The 22386-nt window shown below is 38.6% G+C and overlaps 6 protein-coding genes, 1 long non-coding RNA gene, 1 other non-coding gene and 1 pseudogene across 8 annotated transcripts; 4 read left to right on the top strand and 5 right to left on the bottom strand.

Annotated features, from left to right (window-relative positions):
• Positions 1 to 1074: 1074 nt before the first annotated feature.
• LOC140759533 (anaerobic nitrite reductase NSHB1-like) lies at positions 1075 to 1928 on the bottom strand. The gene is made up of 4 exons (XM_073096118.1): positions 1777 to 1928; positions 1586 to 1700; positions 1382 to 1498; positions 1075 to 1285 (listed from the first exon to the last, which is right to left on the bottom strand). The coding sequence occupies exons 1-4, from the start codon at positions 1869 to 1871 to the stop codon at positions 1160 to 1162; spliced, it is 453 nt and encodes a 150-aa protein (XP_072952219.1). The 5' UTR covers positions 1872 to 1928; the 3' UTR covers positions 1075 to 1159.
• A 914-nt stretch (positions 1929 to 2842) lies between these two features.
• LOC140759496 (anaerobic nitrite reductase NSHB1-like) lies at positions 2843 to 3814 on the top strand. Its single transcript, XM_073096077.1, has 4 exons — positions 2843 to 3016; positions 3120 to 3234; positions 3331 to 3447; positions 3539 to 3814. Exons 1-4 carry the CDS (start codon positions 2922 to 2924, stop codon positions 3662 to 3664), a joined length of 453 nt encoding a protein of 150 aa, XP_072952178.1. The 5' UTR covers positions 2843 to 2921; the 3' UTR covers positions 3665 to 3814.
• Positions 3815 to 5279: 1465 nt separating this feature from the next.
• On the top strand, positions 5280 to 6230 carry LOC140759105 (anaerobic nitrite reductase NSHB1-like). Its single transcript, XM_073095581.1, has 4 exons — positions 5280 to 5462; positions 5553 to 5667; positions 5761 to 5877; positions 5964 to 6230. Exons 1-4 carry the CDS (start codon positions 5368 to 5370, stop codon positions 6087 to 6089), a joined length of 453 nt encoding a protein of 150 aa, XP_072951682.1. The 5' UTR covers positions 5280 to 5367; the 3' UTR covers positions 6090 to 6230.
• A 250-nt stretch (positions 6231 to 6480) lies between these two features.
• LOC140759680 (uncharacterized) lies at positions 6481 to 7500 on the bottom strand. The gene is made up of 3 exons (XR_012104256.1): positions 7436 to 7500; positions 6903 to 6960; positions 6481 to 6514 (listed from the first exon to the last, which is right to left on the bottom strand). It is a non-coding gene; the product is annotated as an uncharacterized lncRNA (long non-coding RNA).
• A 957-nt stretch (positions 7501 to 8457) lies between these two features.
• Positions 8458 to 9304, bottom strand: LOC140759340 (uncharacterized). Its single transcript, XM_073095874.1, has one exon. The coding sequence runs from the start codon at positions 9214 to 9216 to the stop codon at positions 8725 to 8727; it is 492 nt and encodes a 163-aa protein (XP_072951975.1). The 5' UTR covers positions 9217 to 9304; the 3' UTR covers positions 8458 to 8724.
• A 1112-nt stretch (positions 9305 to 10416) lies between these two features.
• LOC140759104 (pentatricopeptide repeat-containing protein At2g29760, chloroplastic-like) lies at positions 10417 to 12873 on the top strand. The gene has a single exon (XM_073095580.1). The coding sequence runs from the start codon at positions 10764 to 10766 to the stop codon at positions 12837 to 12839; it is 2076 nt and encodes a 691-aa protein (XP_072951681.1). The 5' UTR covers positions 10417 to 10763; the 3' UTR covers positions 12840 to 12873.
• Positions 12874 to 14244: 1371 nt separating this feature from the next.
• Positions 14245 to 14331, bottom strand: LOC140759821 (small nucleolar RNA SNOR75). Its single transcript, XR_012104274.1, has one exon. It is a non-coding gene; the product is annotated as a small nucleolar RNA SNOR75 (small nucleolar RNA).
• A 1048-nt stretch (positions 14332 to 15379) lies between these two features.
• On the bottom strand, positions 15380 to 18766 carry LOC140758703 (cold-regulated 413 plasma membrane protein 2-like). The gene is made up of 4 exons (XM_073094956.1): positions 18457 to 18766; positions 17447 to 17554; positions 16858 to 16928; positions 15380 to 15840 (listed from the first exon to the last, which is right to left on the bottom strand). Exons 1-4 carry the CDS (start codon positions 18633 to 18635, stop codon positions 15587 to 15589), a joined length of 612 nt encoding a protein of 203 aa, XP_072951057.1. The 5' UTR covers positions 18636 to 18766; the 3' UTR covers positions 15380 to 15586.
• A 618-nt stretch (positions 18767 to 19384) lies between these two features.
• Positions 19385 to 22372, top strand: LOC140758700 (octanoyltransferase LIP2p, chloroplastic-like; annotated as a pseudogene).
• Positions 22373 to 22386: the final 14 nt, after the last annotated feature.

The following is a 22386-nucleotide window of genomic DNA, read 5'->3' as shown; positions in this document are numbered from 1 at the left end:
TAATTATACATATTAGCTCTCTGCTGTGCACATAGTTTGAGTCTAAATTAGACGGTTTAGTATCAAATATTCTTGTATTTAATCTTGAGGCTTTGAATAATTAAAATAAGAAAGTGAGTCCTTCGGAAGTGTCTATGTATGTTTACCATGTATTAGCATAAGAATAAGCATACAAATAACACCGAATATTTATTTTTCTGCAACAATAGAAGACAGCATACCACTCAATTATTCATCCTTTTAGTTTCTCTATGTTTCACAATTTCTCCTCTTTTTAACCATTAGTGTTTCACTTCCTCACCCATCCATCAATGAAGGCGTTTGATGCCCATAACAACAGCAGTCCTTGCTTTCTTCAACCCATTTGATGTTGACAATTGAATGCATGGCTTGTGTACAACCTGCTCAAGCAGCTAGTAAGATAGTTTTTTGGTATTTGCACCCACAAATTGCAATTAATGTGATATAAGGTTGAAAATACAATTAATCATAATTTAATATGAGGTAAATTTTTGTATGTATACTCTTTAAAAATCTCTTATTTATTTACTTACGTACGCCTCTAAAGTTAATATATTTGTATGTATGCAGTAAATCTCTCAAAATATATAATTTTTATATTTATAAGTTAACTAACGCGTTAGATATAAATGAATAAAGATATTCTTATTCTAGTTTTGATACATTTCTCTTAGTCAAGTGTTCTTTGTCTTTTACATATTAAGTTATTGAGACATAATCTTATATTTATTGAAAAGTAATCACTAGGATATCTATAAAACATATATATTGAATACCTTCGATATTTTAAGTCCTCTCGCATCGTTGACTTTTCTATAACCTCACTTTATTGAATCGCTTAGATTTAAATATCACATCATATAAGCCAGGGCCGCCGGTCCAGGCCCAGTTTGGTCTCGGGCCGTGGGGGCAAAATGGGCACTCACATTTTAGACGAAACAAAAGAAGTGATTGCATGAGGCTGAAAGAAGCAGGAAGACAGAATGACATGAATAGATCTTTTATTCACTGCTAAAAGAAGCAAGACAAGAAGGGATAAAACTCAACATCAAACACCACCAAGATCAGGAGAAATCTCAAGTAAAGAATGCATATTCCGACGACTCTATCGACGTTCATCGAGGAAATCGAAATCGATCTACATCTCGGACTTGATAGCTGCAACCAGGTGATCATAAGCTTCTGACCATGCTTCCTTCATCTCCGGAGACCACATGTATGGAATTGCCTCCTTGATAGTCTCCAGTAGTGCAAACTTTAGAACCTGCATGCGTGATCCAATCCAAAACCCTTCTAAGTTAATATATATTATACAAACTTTATATGAAATTTTGGCGAGCTTTTGTACTTCCGTGACTACCTCAAAATGCACGTCAGTAATGCCAGCCTTGACATGAGCAGCAGCCAACTTCGCGAAGGTTGTGTTCCCCACGCTGATCTTCCCAGTCTTCCATAGCTGCGTAGCTGCCTCGCATGTCTGCATTCGAAGCAATCGAAACCAAATTTGCATCATAAAAATGAATCAGGAAATAGACTACAAAAGTTTCAGTTGTCGTATAGATACCATGACGAAGACCGACATAGCATGGGCTTTGAGCTTGGGGTTCTTCTCAAGAGGCAAGCTCGAGTCATGCAGGAATGAGAACCTCTTGGTAGCAGATGGAATGATCTCAAAGAGTCTACAATGAACACATGTCAATGTAAACAAAGACTATTTATCATGTTACTTAGTAATCGTAGGATGAGAAATTTCACCTCAAGAAGAACTTGAGGGCAAAGGTGGCAGCGTCGTCCTTCATCTCGTTCCATGCGTTAATGACGAGGGTCCCCTGAGCCTTGCTGTAAGCCATTGCTAATGTCGCTAAAGTTGCGAGAAGCTAAACACAGCTTAGGAATTAAAACACTAGTGTCTTGCTCTTAGCTTTGATTGCTTGATGCTCATCTCCTTCCAAGGGGAAGTGTTTATATAGGCAGAGTAGATACCCTGTAAGTTTCTATACTGTCTTTTAATATTAAGAAGATTAGCACAACATGGGGGACGAATAGCTTACAAGATGAGTTGTGGACTTAAACTATAGGACATGTACGTGAGTGGCATTAGAAAGCATCAGAACCAATAGTTGTAGGTTTGAAGTTGGCATGACAAATATAATAACTATAACAAGAAACCATTTCTAGAGGCTGTTGCTGGTTTTGGTACTGCTTTCATTAATCAAACTCTTTAGATGCTTTAGAAGTATTTTAGTATCCCTGTTGTTAATAAAGATAAGTATGGCCAGATATAATTTGAGATAAATTTCTTCAGGTTGTTATTATTAATTACTCAAGGTTAAATAGCGAAATTGACCGTCGACAAAGCCTCAGCTACAAGGCAAGGACTAAAATAGAGTTGTAGCTTGCTTGAGATCTTGTTGTTCCACTTAAAGTTTGATCCTACTTATCTTAATTAAAAATAGGGACGTCATTTAAAAAGAAATTTAATACATTTAAACAGTTTGAGGATTGGTTTTAGTTATAGCTTATATTAAGGATAGGCAGCAGCTCCAAAACCAGCAACAGCCTCTGGAAATGGTTTCTTGATATGCCAACTCCAAACCTTTTGACTATGGGACATGGGTATCCTTCGTGCCCTCTAATGCCACTCACCTACGTGCCCGTACCCTTCATATCCTATAATTTAAGTCCACAACTGTACTCACTATATTCATCTCTCATGTTGTACTAATCTTTCCAATATTAAAAAACAAACTCTAAAAACTTACAAGGCATCTTCTCTGCCTATATAAACACCTCCCTTTGGAGGGAGAAGAGCATCAAGCAATCAAAGCTAAAGCAAGACACTAGTGTTTATTTGATTCCTAAGCTGTGTTTAGCTACTCGCAACTTTAGCAACATTAGCAATGGCTTACAGCAAGGCTCAGGAGACCCTCGTCGTTAGCGCATGGAACGAGATGAAGGACGACGCAGCCACCTTTGCTCTCAAGTTCTTCTTGAGGTGACAACTCTACTAATTCTCATCTTAGGATTACTAAGTGACATGTAACTTTCTTACAAGCAATAGTTTTTGTTACAATGTCGATCTGTGTTTACTGTTGTAGGCTCTTTGAGATCATTCCGTCAGCTACCAAGAGGTTCTCTTTCCTTCATGACTCGAACTTGCCTCTTGAGAAGAACCCCAAGCTCAAAGCCCATGCTATGTCGGTTTTTGTCATGGTATATATATTTAATGTCAACTTAAACTTTTGTAGTCGATCTATTTCCTGATTCAATTTTATGATGCAAATTTAGTTTCGATTGATTTGAATGCAGACATGCGAGGCAGCTACACAGCTATGGAAGACTGGGAAGATCAGCGTGGGGAGCACAACCTTCACGAAGTTGGCTGCTGCTCATGTCAAGGCTGGCATTACTGACGTGCACTTTGAGGTATAGATGGAGGTTTAAAAGTTCTCAAAATTTCAAATAAAATTTGTATAATATATCTAAACTCAGAACGGTTTTGAATTCGATCGTTCAGGTTCTAAAGTTTGCATTACTGGAGACTATTAAGGAGGCAATTCCATACATGTGGTCTCCGGAGATGAAGGAAGCATGGTCAGAAGCTTATGATCATCTGGTTGCAGCTATCAAGTCCGAGATGTAGATTCCGATTTCTTTGATGAACATCGTCGAGTCGTCAGAATATGCATTCTTTGCTTTATATCTTGGATTGTTGTAATGCGTCATGGTGTTGATGTTTGAGTTTGTTCGATCAGTTCTTGTCTTGCTTCATTTGATCTTGAATAAACAGTTACTAACGGCATTTCTTCCAATTTAACTTATAAGGAGTTCTTCTCTTACGAAACGTTCTGTGCACCATTATGGATGTGTAAGATTCTATATTTCCACAAACCCATGAATCGAAGAGAAAGTTTTATAGTTGAGTAACATATAAATTAATTTGCATCCACATCTTTGACAAGGGCCAAGGTTCTGCTGTCTCACTCTTGCATTTAGTATACATCATCCAGAGCCCTTTTCTCATTAATGATCAACTAGATTTTACAACTAAAACAGAGCAGGTTGCATTTAATTTACTTTTCACCTACTCAATCATTCATCTTCCATTCAATCCATCGCCCACCATCATAGAAATAAAACTAAAGAGAGTAGCATTGTAAGCTAAAAATTAGGAGGAAGATAATGGTAAGAATTAATAAGATAACATGGATGGTAAAAGGCTAATCCTCGAGGCCTTGATTCATATAACAAAGCCTTTCTGGCTTCAAGCCATTCAATTCAGTAGCTTATGTACAGCCAGCTCAAGCTAAGCCAAGACAAGCAAATAGCTATTATTAAACTAATATTATTAGCTTATTAATAAATATAACAGTTAGTTAAGTTTACTCTCTAACTGGTATGGGCATCAAATTAAGAATCTTTAGAAAGGGCATAATGATCTTATTAAAGGAAAAGACTTTTAAGGTTTAACTTTCAAGATGACCTTTGAACAAAAAGCAACTACTTTCATATACTCTTCAGATATTCCTTCCAGGTATTAATTTACTGAAAAAATGCTCAAAATATCTTTACTAATCCAAAGATTAAGACAGTAATAAGTAACGAGTAAACCAGAGTCAAAAGGCAAGAACACAATCCAATCTCCAAACTGTTTAAATGTTTTAAATTTCATTTCAATGTCCCTATTTTTAGTTAAGGCAAGTAGGATCAAATTTTTAGTGGAACAACAAGATCTCAAGCTATAACTCTGTTTTAAGTCATTGCGTTGTAGCTGAGGCTTTGTTGGTCGTCAATCTCTCTTAGAATAAAATTACTGTTTTACTCATTGCTTAGTATAGGTTTAAACTTGGATTATTAATAATCTTAACCTTGAGTACTTAATAATAAATACTTAAAGTAATATATCTCCAATAAAGTAACAGGCATACTAAAATGACTTCCAAGACATTTAAAAAGGTTTAAGGATTAAAGCAGTTCCAAAACCAGCAACAGCCTCTGGAAATGGTGGTTGTTATAGTTATTCTACTTGTCATGCCAACTTCAAACCTACAACTATTGGTTCTGATGCCTTCTAATGCCACTCACGTACATGTCCTTACGATTCATGCCCTATAATTTAAGTCCACAACTCATCTTGTAAGCTTTGACTCACTATATTCGTCCCCCATGTTGTGCTAATCTTCTTAATATTAAAAGACAAACTAGAAACTTACAATGTATCTACTCTGCCTATATAAACATCTCCGTTGGAAGGAGAAGAGCATCAAGCAATCGAAGCTAAAGCAAGACCTTAGTGTATATTTTCTAAGCTGTGTTTAGCTTCTCGCAACTTTAGCGACATTAGCAATGGCTTACAGCAAGGCTCAGGGAACCCTCGTCATTAACGCATGGAACGAGATGAAGGACGACGCAGCCACCTTTGCTCTCAAGTTCTTCTTGAGGTGAAACTTCTCGTCCTACTATTACTAAGTAGCATATAACTTTCTTAATAAAGATGTAGTTTTTGTTACGTTGACCTGTGTTCATCGTAGACTCTTTGAGATCATTCCATCTGCTACCAAGAGGTTCTCTTTCCTGCATGACTCGAGCTTGCCACTTGAGAAGAACCCCAAGCTCAAAGCCCATGCTTTGTCGGTCTTCGTCATGGTATCTATATGTCAACTGAAACTTTTTTGTAGTCGATCTATTTCCTGATTCAATTTTATGATGCAACTTTGGCTTCGATTGCTTTGAATGCAGACATGCGAGGCAGCTACACAGCTATGGAAGACTGGGAAGATCAGTGTGGGGAACACAACCTTCACGAAGTTGGCTGCTGCTCATGTCAAGGCTGGCATTACTGATGTGCACTTTGAGGTACACGTGAAAGTTCAAAAGTTGGCAAATCTCACATAAAATTTGTATAATCTAAGCTTAGAACGGCTTCGAATTCGATCTTGCAGGTTCTAAAGTTTGCACTACTGGAGACTATTAAGGAGGCAATTCCGTACATGTGGTCTCCGGAGATGAAGGAAGCGTGGTCAGAAGCTTATGATCATCTGGTTGCAGCTATCAAGTCCGAGATGTAGATTATCATTTCTTCCGAGAATATGCGTTCTTTGCTTTATATCTTGAAGCATTGTGATGCTCATGGTGTTGATGTTGAGTTTGTTTGATCAATTCTTGTCTTGCTTCGTTTGATTTTGAATAAAAAAGTTAAATGTCTTTTAATTCCTCTATCAAGCCTTCTGTGTTACATTACGGATGTATAATATTCTATATTTTTATATATCCATAAATCGGAGAGAAAACTTTATAGTTGAGTAACATATGAATTGATTTGCACCCACATCTTTGACAACGCCCAAAGTTCTGGTGTCTCACTCTTGCATTTAGTAGACATCATCCAAAGCCCTTTTCTCATTAATGATCAACTAGATTTTACAACTAAAAACAGAGGAGGTTGCTTTCAGTCTACTTTTCACCTACTCGGTCATTCATCTTCCATTTCAACCTGTCGTCCACCATCATAGAAATTAAACTAAAGTAGTAGCATATTAATTAAGCTAAAAAGTAGGATGAAGATCATGGTAAGAATCAAGAACCTAACATGTATGATAAAAAGCTAATTAATCCTCGAGTCCTTGATTCCCATAACAAAGCCTTTCTGGCTTCAAGCCATTCAATTCGGTAGCTTATGTACGCCATGCTCAAGCTAAGCCAACACAAGCAAATAGCTTTTTATTGAACTAAAAACATTATTAACTTGGTAATAAATAAAATAATCAGTTAAGTGTGCTATCTAACTGGTACGGACATCAGATTAAGAATCTATAAAAATGGCATAATCGTCTTATTTAATTTCTCTCAGAAGGGAAAGGACTTTAAGGTTTCACGACGACCTTTGAACGAAGAACAGCTACTTTCATGTGCTCTTCAGATATTACTTCCAAGCATTTACTGGAAAAAGATATTCAAAATATCTTTAGCAATCCAAAGATTAAGATACTAATAAGCAACGAGTAAAACAGAGTCAAAGGCCATTAGTTGCAATTATTGTTATTCCAGTTAAGATTCTATCATACTAAGCTTTGGTAACGACTAATTAAGAAAACTACTCACTTGTTTGCATGATAGTCTCATAAAACTAGCTACTCGTTCCCACGTCTATCTCTACAATATAATGCACAGCTGCGTGGAAGCCACACAGTACACTTATTCTTCTCAACTTTTTACTTTAATTAAAGGATCAACCACAGCTCGGAAACCAGCAACACTAAAATGGTTTCAACAATAGCCTTTAAATTAAATTAACTTCGATGCAATCTAAGATACCCCAACGAGTTCTCTCAAGTTCTTCTTAAACTAAGGAGTTATATAACTACTAAGAAACACCATCAAATTAATAATTTGTCTTATAAGCTATGTTACATACCATGCATAGGCTCTCTGAGATCATAGAGGTTCTCATTTCTGCAAGACTCCGATCTGCCTCTCGAGAAGAATCCAAAGCTCAAAGCCCACGCCATGACTGCCCTTATCAATGAACAGAGAATATCCTATATTTTAAAATAAATAAATAAAAAAAACCTCTTATTTGACATTAAAATTTGGCTCCGGTTTATTTTTAAAAAATCACTCAAGTGTACGTATAATCTGTGTAGTAACTATCTATTAAGTAAAATAACGGCAAGATATTTTGGGAGTGAACAGTGGAATAATAAATATCTTGAATGAGAATAAAGACAAAAATGTACAGTATTCTTTTGCACCACAGACTTATCTTGATATTGAATAAATTAGCATTTGTTTTATGCACCACAGACTTAAGATGCAAATTAAATTTGTTGAAGTAGATAAGACATAGAAAGGTTTGGTGCGCCAGTGGTTGGCAAAAGTTTGCATAATTCATTAGAGTATGTAACAAATCGCCCATGTGGAAACTATGCATTACTTGGAAACTAAGCAACTAAATATATATACTCTCTATGGCGACAAGACTGCCAAATAGTTGCTTAGTTTAGGATGCTGCTTATTATGCTTAACTCGAACCATTAATTAATTCGATCACTAGTAACGCTTTGGGATGTAGTAGCATTGCGCTCCTTTCGTCCTGTGTGGAATCGCACGCCACCTTTAAACCTTTTGTTGGTGTGAATCCTCCAAAAATGTCCTTTGTATTATATTTTATTTAAACCAGAAGACTAGATATAATTATAATATTATTCACAATGTTTTAATCAAGTGTGGAACTATAGAATTATTTGGCCTATTCTTCCTCCCGTATCATGTCGCCCTACACCCCCACCCTATTATGCGTCAGGTCACAGCCTTATCCCCTTAAAAAAGACAGCCTCTGTACTTTTAATATGTGCTTCTTTTCTTTTCATTGTAATTCTCATTTGTTTAGTTGTTCAAAGCTGTTCAAATTTATATGCAGTTATCTTTCCTGAAAAAGATTCCAGACTTCAAAATTGTGCATCTTTTCGCTGTAATATTTATATAGTTATTTTTGTGCATTTACAAATGGAAGGGTCTAATTCCAAATTTGTCCTTGCTCTGTACTCGCTCTCCCTCTCACAGAGCACCGGACGAGACTACGAGAGCTCTCGAGGTCCATGCAAAATCCTGATATACACATCTGACGGTCCAGATGGTCCTTTGGAATCTGATAGCGGCGTTCCAAAAATGAATCCACAAAACATTCATCCCAAAGAATGAATACTACTCCGGAATCGCACTCAGATCAGGGGAAAATTTACGCCCTCTGCCACCAACCCTCTTCTTCTCCCCCGTCTTCACCGCCACATTCTCCTCCTCACTCGCTTCAGCAAACGCCAGCGGCGACACTAACCCTCGGCGTCCGCGGCCTCCGCAGACGCCGTGCGCCGCCTTCACGAGGGCGGCACTGGCTTTGACGGCTAGCGCCGCCAGCTCCTCGGCGTGTAGCGGCCGCTTCAGCATCGACCTCGGGAGGAGGAAGTAGAGCTGCCCTAGCCTCAGCTCCTCGTCGGCGCCGATCGCCGATACGAACCCGTCGATCTGCATCACATCGGCGTCGCAGACGAAGAATGCGTGATCCCTCTCCGTCACGTGAGACGCACGCACCGGCGTAGCGAACTCCCGGAGCTCGCCGTCCGGGAGGATGAGCTTCGCCGTCGCCGCAGTACGTGACACCGCCGCCGCCGCCGCCTCGCACGAGGTGCAGATTCCCATTGCCGCCGAGGAAGAGAGAAGGTAAAGTTTAGAATAGCGATCTTTTACTGCTACACTCTTGTTCGTCTTGGGTTCTGGGTTTGGCCTCAAAAGAGGGTGGGGGGAAGTATTTATAGTCTTGTAGAGAAGAGTGACGAGTCGGTGATTTGTCGTCTAGCGAGGGGGCCGTGACAGCCTGGAGTTGGTTGCACAAGCTTGGTGAGGTGCGGGAGAAGGAGACTGGTCGAGTGGTAGTTAATTAAAAAGGACTTGGATTTGGAAGAAAATTACGCAAGAGGGTCTTTCTCTGCTCTGGTGGGCTACGTCGATAGCTCCGCAAATGCCATCCAGAAATGGACCAACCGTGCACTAATAATAATGCTAATTAGTACACGCGTCGGTCTAATAAATCCCCCTCCTATTCGTTCCTACGGTAGAGATCACATGTGCTAATCACGTGCTCCCTTACGAAGGCCATACACTTGTGTTTAAACTATGGAGATCTGGACGCGTGGCATCCCATTGCAACACTAAACATCATTTTGCTATCGTGTCCTCAACAGTCTCCATGATTGATCACGTGGGTAAGTTTGTGAAAGAGGTAAAAGAAGGTTAGTAACCGCTAAAATACGATAGATAATACACGCAACGTGGCACTATACTGGACGCTGTGTAGCTTGGTTGCAAAGCCGTATGCTGCCACGAGTAGATTAAGGGGGAAGACCTAGGGAAGCACAGCTCCTCGGGAGTGGAGCTCAGGGACTGCTGGTCTCGAGGCCACGTGTTTGTGATGAACCTCAGGATTAATTTAATCGCCCTCATGTCTGGGCCACGGGGTGCCCAATGGGCCCCCCCTCCTCCCCTGTTCACCGGATCATTTCGCAATTTTTTCCGGCAACCTGCCAATAGAATTCAAACAATGCACCACCCTGTGAACCTTCTGCTGCCACGGTACAACAGAAAGGGACAGTATTTTCTATTCAACGCTATACGAATTCTGTCGTCGTGTTATATGTATCTATAGAATCTCCAACGCAGTGGTAGAAGAAAGGAGTCCCAGAATAGGAGCACACGGGCCCACGGGTCTTGATTGATATGGGCCCGTTCGAATTGCGCCAGATCAGGTTGGTGGATCCCATTTACTTTGTTGTATTAACAACAAAAGGGACGACAAACCAGGCTGGAAAGCGAAGAGGATAGAGAGAAGGTAGAGGTGCATCGAAATGTGAATGAATCCACGTGTGCTTTGTGGTTTGTCGTTGTTCCTGAATAATTCGGACCATTGTTGAAAAAGGAAAGAGAAAATTAAATGGAGGACTGATCTAGAAAGACAGTTCGAAATTTTTGGTGCAAACCATAATAAATGAAAGAATACGGTGCAAATCGAAAGATTCCCTTTGGATTAGAAAACAATGACCGGGCCGATTCAACCCAAGCCAATGTCGAACCGGGCAGAGTCATCCACTCATCGGCCATGTGCATGTTTAGATAGCCGTTGCAACATCGCACAGGTCATGCCCATCTGATGTTCGAGTAATTGCCTAGTTGGTTTAACACCGTATGTTCACATGATTTCGAAGGTGGCTACAACTAATCTCCCGCGGCATGTTTGCCTCAAGTTTTTTCAATCTTACTTGAGATCTGGAGAACTGGACCGAGCACGAGACCTGCTCGATAAAATTCCCCAACCAGATCTCCGCTCCTTAACAATCCTGATCTCTGCTTATACCAAGCAAGGACTTCCTAAAGAGTCGATTAGGCTCTATTTCAGACTCCGAAATGAGAAGAAACTCGAGCCTGATAGGTTGGTTTTACTGTCTGTTGCAAAGGCATGTGCGTGTGCTGTTGATCTTGTCAATGCCAAGGAGATACATCGAGAAGTTAAGAACTTTGGGTTCAGGTCTGACCTTCTATTGAGCAATGTTGTGATTGATATGTATGGCAAATGTGGATTTAGTGAGGGTGCTAGAGAAGTCTTCAAAGAGTTACAGGGGAAGGATGTCATATCTTGGACTTCATTGATCAAGGCTTATGTGAATTGTAGGCTACCAAGAGATGCATTACAGGTTTTACGTGAAATGTTGTTCTCAGGACAAAGACCCAATTCAGTTACTCTTTCGACAATACTTCCAGTGTGCTCGGAATTGAAGTTGTTAGATATCGGTAGAGAGATCCATTGTTTCACATTAAGGAATGGATTGGACAATGATATCTTTGTAAATAGTGGGCTTGTGGATATGTACGCCAATTGTTTGAACACCAGGGAAGCAAGGATTATTTTTGATAGCATCAAAGACAAGGATGCCATCTCATGGATCATAATCTTGGCTGCTTATTTTCATGCTGGGGAATGTGAGGAGGCTCTGAAGCTCTTTGCATGGATGAAGTCACAGAATGCTGCAGTCACATCCGCTTCATGGAACTGCATGATTAGTGGGCTTGCACAAAATGGAAGAGCAGAACAAGCATTTGAAGTGTTCAACAAAATGCAAGAACTGGGATTCAAACCCAACCAGGTCACCATAGCTTGCATATTGCCAGCCTGCATCAATACTGAGAGTTTAAGAGGAGGTAAGGAAATCCACGGATACGTTTTTAGGCACTTGTTTGTGGAGGACATGATGGTTGTAACATCAATTGTTTTCATGTATGCCAAATGTGGGGACTTGGACAAGTCAAGACAAGTATTCAGCCAGATGCGTAGGAAGGATATTATTGCTTGGAACACGATCATTTTCGCAAATTCCATGCACGGTTTTGGCGATCAAGCTCTGTCGCTCTTCCATGAATTGCTAGAATCCGGCATAAAACCTAATTCTCAGACTTTCACAGGAGTTCTATCCGGTTGCAGTCACTCACAGCTCGTCAATGAGGGCCGTGCGGTATTTGATTCAATAAAAGATCATGGTCTTGTACCTGATGCTGAGCATTATGCCTGCATGGTTGATGTCTTAGGCCGTTCTGGTTATCTGGAAGAAGCTTATCAGCTAATTCAGAACATGCCTATGGATCCAACAGCTAGTGCATGGGGAGCTCTGCTTGCTTCTTGTAGAGTTTACAAGAATGTTCAGTTAGGAAAAATTGCAGCCGAGCATCTGTTTGAGATTGAGCCAGAGAACCCTGGGAACTATGTGCTGCTATCAAATATGCTAGTCACTGCCAAAATGTGGGATGATGCAGCAAAGATTCGGGTGTTAATGAGGGATAAAATGCGAGACAGAGGGATAGTGAAATTGCCTGGTTGCAGTTGGATCCAAATAAAAGGCAAAGTCTACAATTTTGTTAAAGGTGATAATAAAAATGTCCAAAGAGATGAGATTTATGGTTTTCTGAGAAGAGTTGCGGAGAAGATGAAGCTCGAAGGTTATCTTCCTGATACAAACTTTGTTCTGCAAGATATTGACAAAGAGGAAAAGGAGGAAGTTTTGTGCAGTCACAGTGAGAAGCTTGCAGTAGCATTTGGAATCTTGAATCTGAATGGTGAGTCAGTTGTCAGAGTGTTCAAGAACTTGCGGATTTGTGGAGATTGTCACAATGTTATCAAGTTCATGGCTAAAATTATTGGGGTGCAGATCATTGTGAGGGATAATGTGAGGTTTCACCATTTTAGAGATGGTTCTTGTTCATGTCGGGATCTTTGGTGAGTTGTAACTTAACTTATTTATTAATCAATTTAGATTACATTCATTTGCAAATTTCTGAGTGGCTTTGCAGATTTGGTCCAATTATATGCTTAATCAAGAAGAGATAATAATGAAATCGATACTGTCGATAAGCTCAATCAAGTTACTTTATTTTTTTAATTTCTTCTTATCTCATTTGAACCAAGAGTAACTTTACCAGTTACAAAAGCGTTATGTTCTATTCTGCAGTAGCTAATCAATTAGCAAGAACAATGCAACCACTAGAAGTCCAGAGATTTAAGACAGCATTAAACTTCCAGCAAGTATTTGATTCCTTAAGAACAGTGTAATAAATGAAGCCATTAGATGTATACATGAGAAATTTATCTCCAAATCCTGTAATTGCTCAACATAACCATGAACATTCTATCAAAAGACAGGTACAAAAGCCCCCAATAACTTCTTGCTTGTATATAGCACCTTGTTGCCAGCTTGAATCTTGCCTCTTTCATCAGAGCATCCAAATCTGTCATTAAAAAAATCCATCAATTATTGAGCAACTGTATAAGAGAGAAAAGAAAAACAAAATGATTAATTATATTTAGCTCTGTTAGACTACCACCCTTCTCCCTCTCAACTAAAAATATATTTACATAAAACCTTTAATTCAGGTATCTATGTCGTAAAAAAAATTAGTTGAAAAGACCTATATGGTTTACAAAATTGAGTTGAAAAGATACATATAAAACCACAGTAATAATTCGGAGAATTAAGTGTAATTAACACAGAAAAATAGTGATGTGGATTATTGTTGAAGAGCAGCTTTTGTTGCCAATAAAAAGTTAGCTAATAGTGATGCAGAATATTAGTTTTATTAACTCCAAATTCTGGTTGCATCTTATTTTACCATTAATTAACTTTATTATTACATTTAAACTCAACATTTGCAGAATTGCCAAATTGTATTCCGCTTACAACCTCAATCTCTGTGACCTTTAAAAAATTAGTTCTGCTTCAAGTCCTCCAACTCTGTACCTTTATTTCTTTGGAAATATATCATGGCTTGGTTTGTCCAATAATACCAAGAGATTTGCCCATTTATAATACAAGCTTAACAAGGGCATCTATCAGTCAGTGAGAGTAATATAGGCATCTACTGCACAAAAGAGTCTGTTTTAGATTAAAAATCTCATATTTTCCTTTAGATTAATAACAAAAATAGCTGGCATTCAGAATGAGTAGGAGGATTATTCATCAAATATGAAAATATCAGAGAAAAGCTTCATCACAATGCCACTACTTGATCCAAAATCAAAAGTAAAATGTACTAAAAAAAAGAATAGGAAAGAATAGCCCTACTAAGAGAGTAAAATCAAAGATTAGAAAACCCCCCAAAAAAACCGTCAAAAGAAAATCCTTTTGGTGTTCCTCTCAGACAAATGCCTCGATTTGTCCTCATATAGAATGGAATTGAATGGATCGGACTCGTCATCTGTTTTAATCATCACTGAGGAACCCTTCACCATAAATTAGAAAACTTTTACAACCCAACCTCTAAATATTGAGAAATTAGAGGCTATATTAGAAGCATTGCGAAGAGAAAAGAGAACGAAAACAAACGAAGAAATCCCAGAAGTAAAGAGAAGACATCTCCCAATCCCGCCCCCATAGCAGAGGAGAACGAAAGATTATTCGAACGATTGGGGGGGGGGGGCAGTGCGGAGGGTTTCAGCGGCACGGCAAACTTTATATAGGTGGTGAAATCTAGGGTTAGGTCACGATTTAATCTCCTTTACATTTATATATATTTACAAAACTGCCCTGCTCTTCAATTAATGTATATTTTAATATTTGGGCTCGAGGCGGTTTATATATAAAGCTCTTAATAGACGAGTCTGCCCCTAGGCCTGTACTATTGATAAATGGGCTAGTAGTCAGATTGCAACCTGTAGGTTAGGTTACGGGTCCAGCTACAAGATCGGGTTATGGGTCACAAGGGTCAGGTTACAAGCTTGAGTTATGGGTGGGCCTCAAGTTTTAGGTTTCGGGCAGAGTCGAATCTGAAAAGGCTAAGCCCGAACTCGCCTGAATTGGCCCAGGTTGTGGCTGGATACATTTGAGCGAGCATTGGGCGATCTTTGGGCTATCAGATGAACAATCCGAACCCGCACTATTTGAATTAAAAGAACACTTAGATTTTAGTGATAAATAAAATTAGGGTTCATTTTTTTTTTACATGCGCTCAATAATTCCAGTAAAATTTTAAGAATTTTTCTAATGCAGATATCTCTCAGATTATAATTTTACCCTTCAGCACTCTCAACTATTTAACCCCGTTACAAAAATGTCGTTCTATCTGACAAGTTATGTACGGAAGTCCAATAGTTTAGCTCTTGAAACCATGGAAGTTTTCAATTCGACCCTTTTCGCCTATCGAAATCATGCCCTTCTCTCCAATATATTGAAGCAGGATAATGACAATAATATCCGCTCATGAAATGGGGCCAATAAAATGAAAATGGTTCAAATATATTTCCTCTTGATATAAATCACCCACCAAATGCATAAACCGAATTAAGAAATAACTTTGCGATAGTGTTCGGATACAGGAAAAGACAATAAATTATCGTCTCATACTCATATAACAACGAATAATAACAAATTTAAGTCCTGAAAACAAATGAAAGCACACTAGTTTGGCATCTAAGATAGCCAGAGCCACAACGGAGCAAACGAGATAAATGCATATTTGCAACTGGAAGTATGACTTAGATGAAATGCAGCACCAAGCGCCATACGGGGTAAACAAACAGAAGGACGATGCCGATTGTGTTTGAGATGCCATGGCTCTTTGTCAGTGCGTTCCTAAATCCGCCTGATGCCCGGATGTGCTCTTGAAGCAGGTAGCAACCAATGAATAAGCATACAAAGACACCGATCAGGCCACCACGGACGGTGTCGGCAAAGAAACCAGGAGCAACCACCAGAAGAAGGACCAGTGATCCAGGCAACTCCAACCAATCTACTCCACCAGACAGAATAATCACCATAAGAAACAATCAAAGATGAATTCTTTTTCATAATTTTTTGAAACACTGTTGATCTATATAAATAGATATTTTTACTTGCATCACATTTGTTTAGCAGCAGTAGCATACATTTCTTGGAGAACCTTTTCTATGAAAGGACCAATCTTTAACACTTAGAAAAAGGGTATTCAAAATACAAGAAACAATTGTCATTATATGGGTAACCTCATTTTTGGATTGTAGAAATAGAACGTACCTAGGATGAATACTGAGACTACATGGGATAAGGACCTTGTACATCGTTGTACAATTTGCAACGTTGAACTTAACATTAATTGACACACAGGTCTAACACGTCAAGAGAGATTGGCTAAAACATGCAACTTATTTCACTAGGAAAGAACACATGTTCCGCTGGTCTTTCTAATACCTTAGGCAGAGCAGTAAAGAAGAGAATCAGGGATAACCTGAATATGAGCAGAAATTGGAAATCATGATTAGGACTTTTCTGCCACACTCCGAGATCTAGGTAGGAAGAAACCCCAAATGCTCAGATGATTACAACACAGTGACATCCCTAAATTCTTATTAAGTGAAATGGCATAACATCTAAGTATCAGCAATAATTGACCAGATAAAAATCAAGACATCCCATTAGCAATTTTTGACCCACAGTAACGCCAACCTAGATCTTAAACTGTGGTACTCCAGAGTCCAGAGGAAACGAAAATACATAAAGATTTCACAGATACAACCTTTTCTTTCTGATTGTAGGAACATAAGAATGAAAAAAATGATCGAGAACAATAGTGGTTGCAGAAATCATTTACCAGAAGTGGTTGCATGACAGCCACTGAGAACAATAGTGCTGCACATAATTAAACTAGCATATGATCTAGATGTGCACAACTGCACATTATGCAAGAACAGACAAACTATGATGAAGATATTGAGTGCAAAGTAAAAGCAATTACATAGTTAATAAAACTAGAATATTAACAAAAGCATACCAGGGAAACGGTGAGGAAAGAAGAGTCGCAGCACAACCGCAATGAATGCAATCCATTTCCCAACTTCTCCTCTGCAGAGAATTTGATAATTAAAGAAGTGCAGTAGGAATTAAATTTAAAGATATGAGTAATCCCATAATAAAACTAAACAACAAAATCTATTTGGAACAACTTTATTACAGCATTTAAAGTTTCACAGAATTTCACAATATGCATTTTCAAATTAGGTTTGTGCCTATCTCGCTATAACAAATTTCACAATATGTTCTTTCAACACACCACTTTTTTGCAGTCATAGTGTTTAAAATTGTTACACTTACTGCAGTTGATGATCCAATAAACCAAAAGAAACATTTACAATCTCTCAACTCCGCTGTCTCCCTGTGGTATATCATCACTTTAATCATTGTCTATAACAGAGTTGCTTCAGATATCAGATATTACCTGTAGCTTTTCTTTTTTCTCAGTTTTGATTAGACCTTCCACTCCTAATATCTCCCACTAATCACTTACTTTAAAAGATTGCCTAATATCCTAACACAATGAACTTTGAAACATACATCTAAAGAAAATATATAAGAGTGATAACCTCAAAAGTGAAAATAGTACAGAGGGGAGGCTCAGGAAAATGTAAGGAATTAAAAGTGAAGTCAGCATATTGGTCTTCCAGTTCGTCCGATCCAATATCAAAAGATATCTGCAAGAACAAAAATAGAACGGGTTGTTAAATATGATTTATAATTTATATCAGAATATATGTGGCCTCATATGAAAATATACTGTCATAATCTTGATTAACAAGGATTTTTTTGTTTAAAGAGAGCAGAAACTTATGTTCTGTGTTAAAAGCTATATTCCATTGGATATTGCTTCTTAACAATATTCACCTTAGAAAAAATAACGAACTACAACCTTTTCCATGTAATCTACAAACATCAGGAGGATTTCAGGCGGTTTAAATCCCTTGCCATCCATCTCCGGAATTAAAATGGTCATTAGGATCCTAAAAACAAAGCTCATATAAAAATAGTTGTTTTAGGAGTCGAAAAAAAATATTGGGAAAAAAGCGGCCCGAATCAACAAATTGATGTAAAAACAATTACACAAGAATACAAAATTGCCAATATGTCATGCAATTGACTAGTTCCAGCAAATGAGAATTCACATAAATCCAGACAGTATCCCTTTTTTCCCTTAAAAAGTGCCATCTCTCAGAGTAATGCTATGCCCATATAGGCTAGATCTATTGATATCGCAAGAAGAATTATACTATAATATCTACTATTCCATCTTAATAGACATTGATGAAATCAAGCGACTCAATTGAAACAACCAGAAGATCACTCTAGAAGAAAACTAGCAGTACAGGTAAATCTGACAGCTACGTGATCAAAAGTGATTTTTTGCTTTATTTAACTGAAGAAATGGAAAAACAAAGAAAGGAAGTTGACATCTCCCTAAAGCGAAGCTAAAAACCAATCGCTTTTTCCAAATCGCAACCGATAAAGCGACAAAAAGTTCACCAAATCAAAAACTATAACCTGATCTAAACTTCAAATCAACAAATTCTGCAGCCGTACAACGAATCGAAATCCTTACATAGCCGCGAAGGAAGCGAGAAATTTGAGGAACGTGGTGCCGAATCCGAGTCCGCTTCCGAGCTGGAAGGCGTGGTTGGTGAGTTTCCTCACCGCGGCGCCGAGCTCCTTCAGATCCGACTCGATGAGATTGCCGCCGACCTCGTCCGTCTTCATTGCCAAGTACGCCATCTTACCCATCGCCTCCCAAAACCTCTATCGAATTCCAATTACAAGGGTGAGAGAAGGAGAGAAGTTGATCGACAAAATTCCCAAGTGAGAGAGAGGTGTAAGTAGGAAGAGGAGGGGTCGTTTTTCGTGCTGAGATCTTTCACGGTTGCCGACGGCCACGTGGAACGATAGGAAGAGGAGCGAAATCGACGTTTGTCGCATCCCGCGGGCTTCCGATCCGTTTGACTCGCTTAAATTCTCATCCATCTGATCGTTTTTTTCTCCAGGAGATCCGATCAATTTTTTTTTCTTCCTACCATACGGACCGTTAGATGTAAGAAATGCCGATCCCCTACAGCCTAAGTCGCTGAAAACTGTTGCATCCGCAATATGCCAGCTCTTAATTAGCTGTTTCTTGATCGGATGAAATGCGTTTAACTCTTTGTTACTAGTTTAGTAAATAAGATAAAGTTTGTCGTTAAATGACATAAGATCTGGATAAGCCCAGCAAGCATTTGAATTCCGTACTTTGTTTCTTATTTAGCTGTCGCACGCTCGAGAGACTCAATTATTCGACGACAATCGACATAACACGTGGCCGCAAGTTATTCATTTTCAAGCGCATAGGCCAGGTGGCAGTGTAGTTTCGGTTTGTCCTTTTCGTAATAAAATAGCTGGGAATATTTTGCCCCCACACATTATGGACTTATGGTCCCTTGGACGTAATCGTTGTAGAGGAAATGTCCTTATGATTGCTGAGAGCCTTTTTGTTGTCACATAGTTAACGTTTCCGAGAAAGATATTTAGGCCTTGTACCAATCCACCTAGCAAGTGGGCCCCTTTTAAACTAGCCTCTCTCCATCGTCTAAGGATAAGAAGTGGGCCGGCCCATGTTGGGCCTATCGGTCTCCCTCCCTAGACAAAAAGACGTCTCACGGGCTACGGCCCATTTAATCTCACATCGGGGGCATCGAAAATGGTAGTAAATCTAACCTGTCTCCGATTTCTTACCCCGTCTTCACCTTACGATTCCAAAGACGAGCCGCACCGCCGGAAATTTTCTTCTTTGGGGGTTGTAAACATCCGTGGATTCCGGCAAAGTGAGGCGAGTGGATCTACTGTCGTAAGCGATCACCCAAAGAGGAGGTAAGTGTTTAGATAACTATGTGCATCTTTGATCAATGGATATGGTTAAGAAGCTTAGTAGCCTTCTATTCTATTCCTGAACAGGTGCGAATGTCTTGATCTCTGCAAGCAACTGGTTCCCTATGTAAAGGCTTGGTCTTGGCGGAAGTCCATTGTAAGAAGGAGGCATTGGTTGATAGATAGAGACGAAGACCACTCTGATATGTTGATTGTTCTTCAACATCCTCCTGTTTATACTCTGGGTACTCGTAGTCTGGAGAAGTACCTAAAATTTGATATGCAAAACGCTCCTTATGATGTTTACTGAACTGAACGCGGGGGGGAGGTCACATACCATGGCCCTGGACAGGTTCTTCCTCTACTCTTTCTCTCATATACTTTGTTCTACTTTTATTTTGGAGAATTTAATGTTGTTGTGCTAAACTAGAGCTTGCTTTCCTCTTTCTATCAATTTGACAGGTTGAACTCAAAACTATAACCTGATTAATTGCATTTCACATCTGACGTATTATATGAAAGGATCAATTGGACTGTAATATATTGATTGACTGAGAACGATGATTTTATGATTTCTCACTATGTAAGTGAATCAAATTCTATATTTTGACTACTATAAAAGTATAGAGCCAACAATAGAGTGGCTGAGTTCTTCCATTGATTACATTTATTAGGTCATTGTAGAAGTACTCTATAAAGAAAATTAGTCCCTTCTCCATTATTTATTCATTTTTAGAAGAATTTCGGGTATTACTATGTAATAAATTGTGTATGTGCATACCTTGTATAATTTTATTGTATTTCTACTGAGGAAATGAGTTGTTTGTCTTTCTTGTTTTGTCCAAAGTTTACTTCTTTGAACCCATTTCCGATACTTCTAGTTTGACACTTGATGTTTTTCTCTAACTTGAACTCCTTTTAACAAAAGTATTCAATTGAGAAAATAGAAGTTGCCAGGGATCAAAGAGAGAAAGAAAACAAGAACGTTATAGGCTAATACTTTATTTCCAAAAGGAAAGAACAAGAAATAACTGGTCATGATATAGTCGTCTTACTTTGTTTTTTTTTGTTCGTTTCTTATAGTGTTCCTTTGTCTTTCTCCTTAGCTTGTTATGTAACCTATCCTCAATCTGCGGTATCACAAAATGAATCTACGTTGGTACCTTAGGTCGCTTGAAGAAGTAATTATTCGAGTTCTTTCATCAACCTTTTCTATCAAGGCATCAAGAATGGAGGGTCTTACCAGAGTTTGGGTAGGTACGTCCATGTTCTTTTGTGAGATTTTTTGTCCTCAATTATTTATTTATCGATCTTTACGTGCCTCTCTAACCGGGGACTTCAAGTTATCTAGACTAGGGAATGAAAAGGGTTCCAAAAGAAATCATGAACTTTTACAACCAGGTGCCTTTTGACATGAACCCTCTTCAAATTGATAGCATCATAGCATATCCCTCATCAAACCAAAACAATTATAGAGGTACTCTTCACAAAAGGTACCACACTTGTTGGGGATTGAGTATAACCTTAAACTCTCACCGACAGAGTTAAAGTTCAGTTGTTTGATGTTGCTCTTTTTTATGCCTCCTACATTTGTCATCTTGAAACATAAAGTTTGTTGCTTCTTTGTCTATAATCTTATGATAGAGCTTGAAGATAGAATCCTCATAATACATGCTTTCTCCTTCCCCTTCGTTTTAATTTTTTCCCCATCTTTTTCCTGCATTCTTATGCTCAGTAACTAGGTATTAATTCAATAAGGTTGCTTCTAACAGTTTCATTTTTTGTGTTTTGCTATGAAATTATCAAGGAAACCAGAAGGTTGCTGCAATAGGGATTCGTGTGTCTCGATGGGTAACTTATCATGGCTTGGCGGTGAATGTTACCACAGACTTAACCCCTTTTCAGTATATTATTCCCTGTGGCATACACGATCGCCTGGTTGGTACTCTTAAGGAGTTCCCGCCAATGACATCCGATGCAAGCAAAGATAAATATAAGATATTAATGGACATCACCCATGACGCCTTAATTAAAGAATTCTCTGAAGTTTTCCAGCTTTCTCTGGAGTGCAAATCAACCTCTGATTTAGACTTCATTGTAGATCATGAAGGTTTCTCACTTCAGGAAGACCAAAAAGCAAACCGAGTTGCATAACAGTTCAGGTATATGGTCAGTGATAATGCTGTATGGATTCACAAATTTTGCCAAGTATTTCAATATGCTGTGTACACTGTGCAGCTCAAATATATCAGACAGAAAAGTAAAAAAAAGATCTTTGCTTCCACGCAAGAAAGGGAAGCAATCTCTTAAAGCTTAAGTTTCTTAGGAAATTATGACGCTGCAAGCTCATCTTATATGGTCACCACTTGTTGCTCGCCAACGCAATTGATATTATAGAGCAGAGAAAGAGAACATTCCAAGCTCTTGAGAGGAAAGAATACATGGAACGTAGAACATATATGAATTATTGCACGTGTTCTTCTTTGAAATTTGCAAATGTAACAAGCTACAGACTGAAACATATATCCGATTAATTTACATTATATGAATTCCTTTCAGATTTGGATCTCATTTCTGCAGCTCTAATAATATCAATTTGTTGATTTATTTGTAAATATTTTGTTTTACCTTCTATTGA

The sequence above is a fragment of the Typha angustifolia genome, chromosome 4, assembly GCF_048772165.1.
Source record: "Typha angustifolia cultivar Huaian chromosome 4, ASM4877216v1, whole genome shotgun sequence".
In the NCBI taxonomy this organism is placed as follows: domain Eukaryota; kingdom Viridiplantae; phylum Streptophyta; class Magnoliopsida; order Poales; family Typhaceae; genus Typha; species Typha angustifolia.
This window is presented reverse-complemented; position numbering and strand designations above follow the sequence as displayed.

Bases quoted from the DNA above. Each gene is read 5' to 3' on its own strand.
- LOC140759533 (XM_073096118.1), bottom strand. From the start codon at position 1,871: ATGGCTTACAGCAAGGCTCAGGGGACCCTCGTCATTAACGCATGGAAC. The intron at 1,701-1,776 runs GTGAAATTTCTC...TGTTCATTGTAG, and splicing joins GCCCTCAAGTTCTTCTTGAG to ACTCTTTGAGATCATTCCAT. The intron at 1,286-1,381 runs GTAGTCACGGAA...TCACGCATGCAG, and splicing joins TTACTGACGTGCATTTTGAG to GTTCTAAAGTTTGCACTACT.
- LOC140759496 (XM_073096077.1), top strand. From the start codon at position 2,922: ATGGCTTACAGCAAGGCTCAGGAGACCCTCGTCGTTAGCGCATGGAAC. The intron at 3,017-3,119 runs GTGACAACTCTA...TTACTGTTGTAG, and splicing joins GCTCTCAAGTTCTTCTTGAG to GCTCTTTGAGATCATTCCGT. The intron at 3,448-3,538 runs GTATAGATGGAG...TCGATCGTTCAG, and splicing joins TTACTGACGTGCACTTTGAG to GTTCTAAAGTTTGCATTACT.
- LOC140759105 (XM_073095581.1), top strand. From the start codon at position 5,368: ATGGCTTACAGCAAGGCTCAGGGAACCCTCGTCATTAACGCATGGAAC. The intron at 5,668-5,760 runs GTATCTATATGT...CTTTGAATGCAG, and splicing joins CTTTGTCGGTCTTCGTCATG to ACATGCGAGGCAGCTACACA. The intron at 5,878-5,963 runs GTACACGTGAAA...TCGATCTTGCAG, and splicing joins TTACTGATGTGCACTTTGAG to GTTCTAAAGTTTGCACTACT.
- LOC140759340 (XM_073095874.1), bottom strand. From the start codon at position 9,216: ATGGGAATCTGCACCTCGTGCGAGGCGGCGGCGGCGGCGGTGTCACGT.
- LOC140759104 (XM_073095580.1), top strand. From the start codon at position 10,764: ATGATTTCGAAGGTGGCTACAACTAATCTCCCGCGGCATGTTTGCCTC.
- LOC140758703 (XM_073094956.1), bottom strand. From the start codon at position 18,635: ATGGGTAAGATGGCGTACTTGGCAATGAAGACGGACGAGGTCGGCGGC. The intron at 17,555-18,456 runs GTAAGGATTTCG...TTGTTCTTGCAG, and splicing joins CTCGCTTCCTTCGCGGCTAT to ATATCTTTTGATATTGGATC. The intron at 16,929-17,446 runs GTTATCACTCTT...AATTCTCTGCAG, and splicing joins GTACTATTTTCACTTTTGAG to AGGAGAAGTTGGGAAATGGA.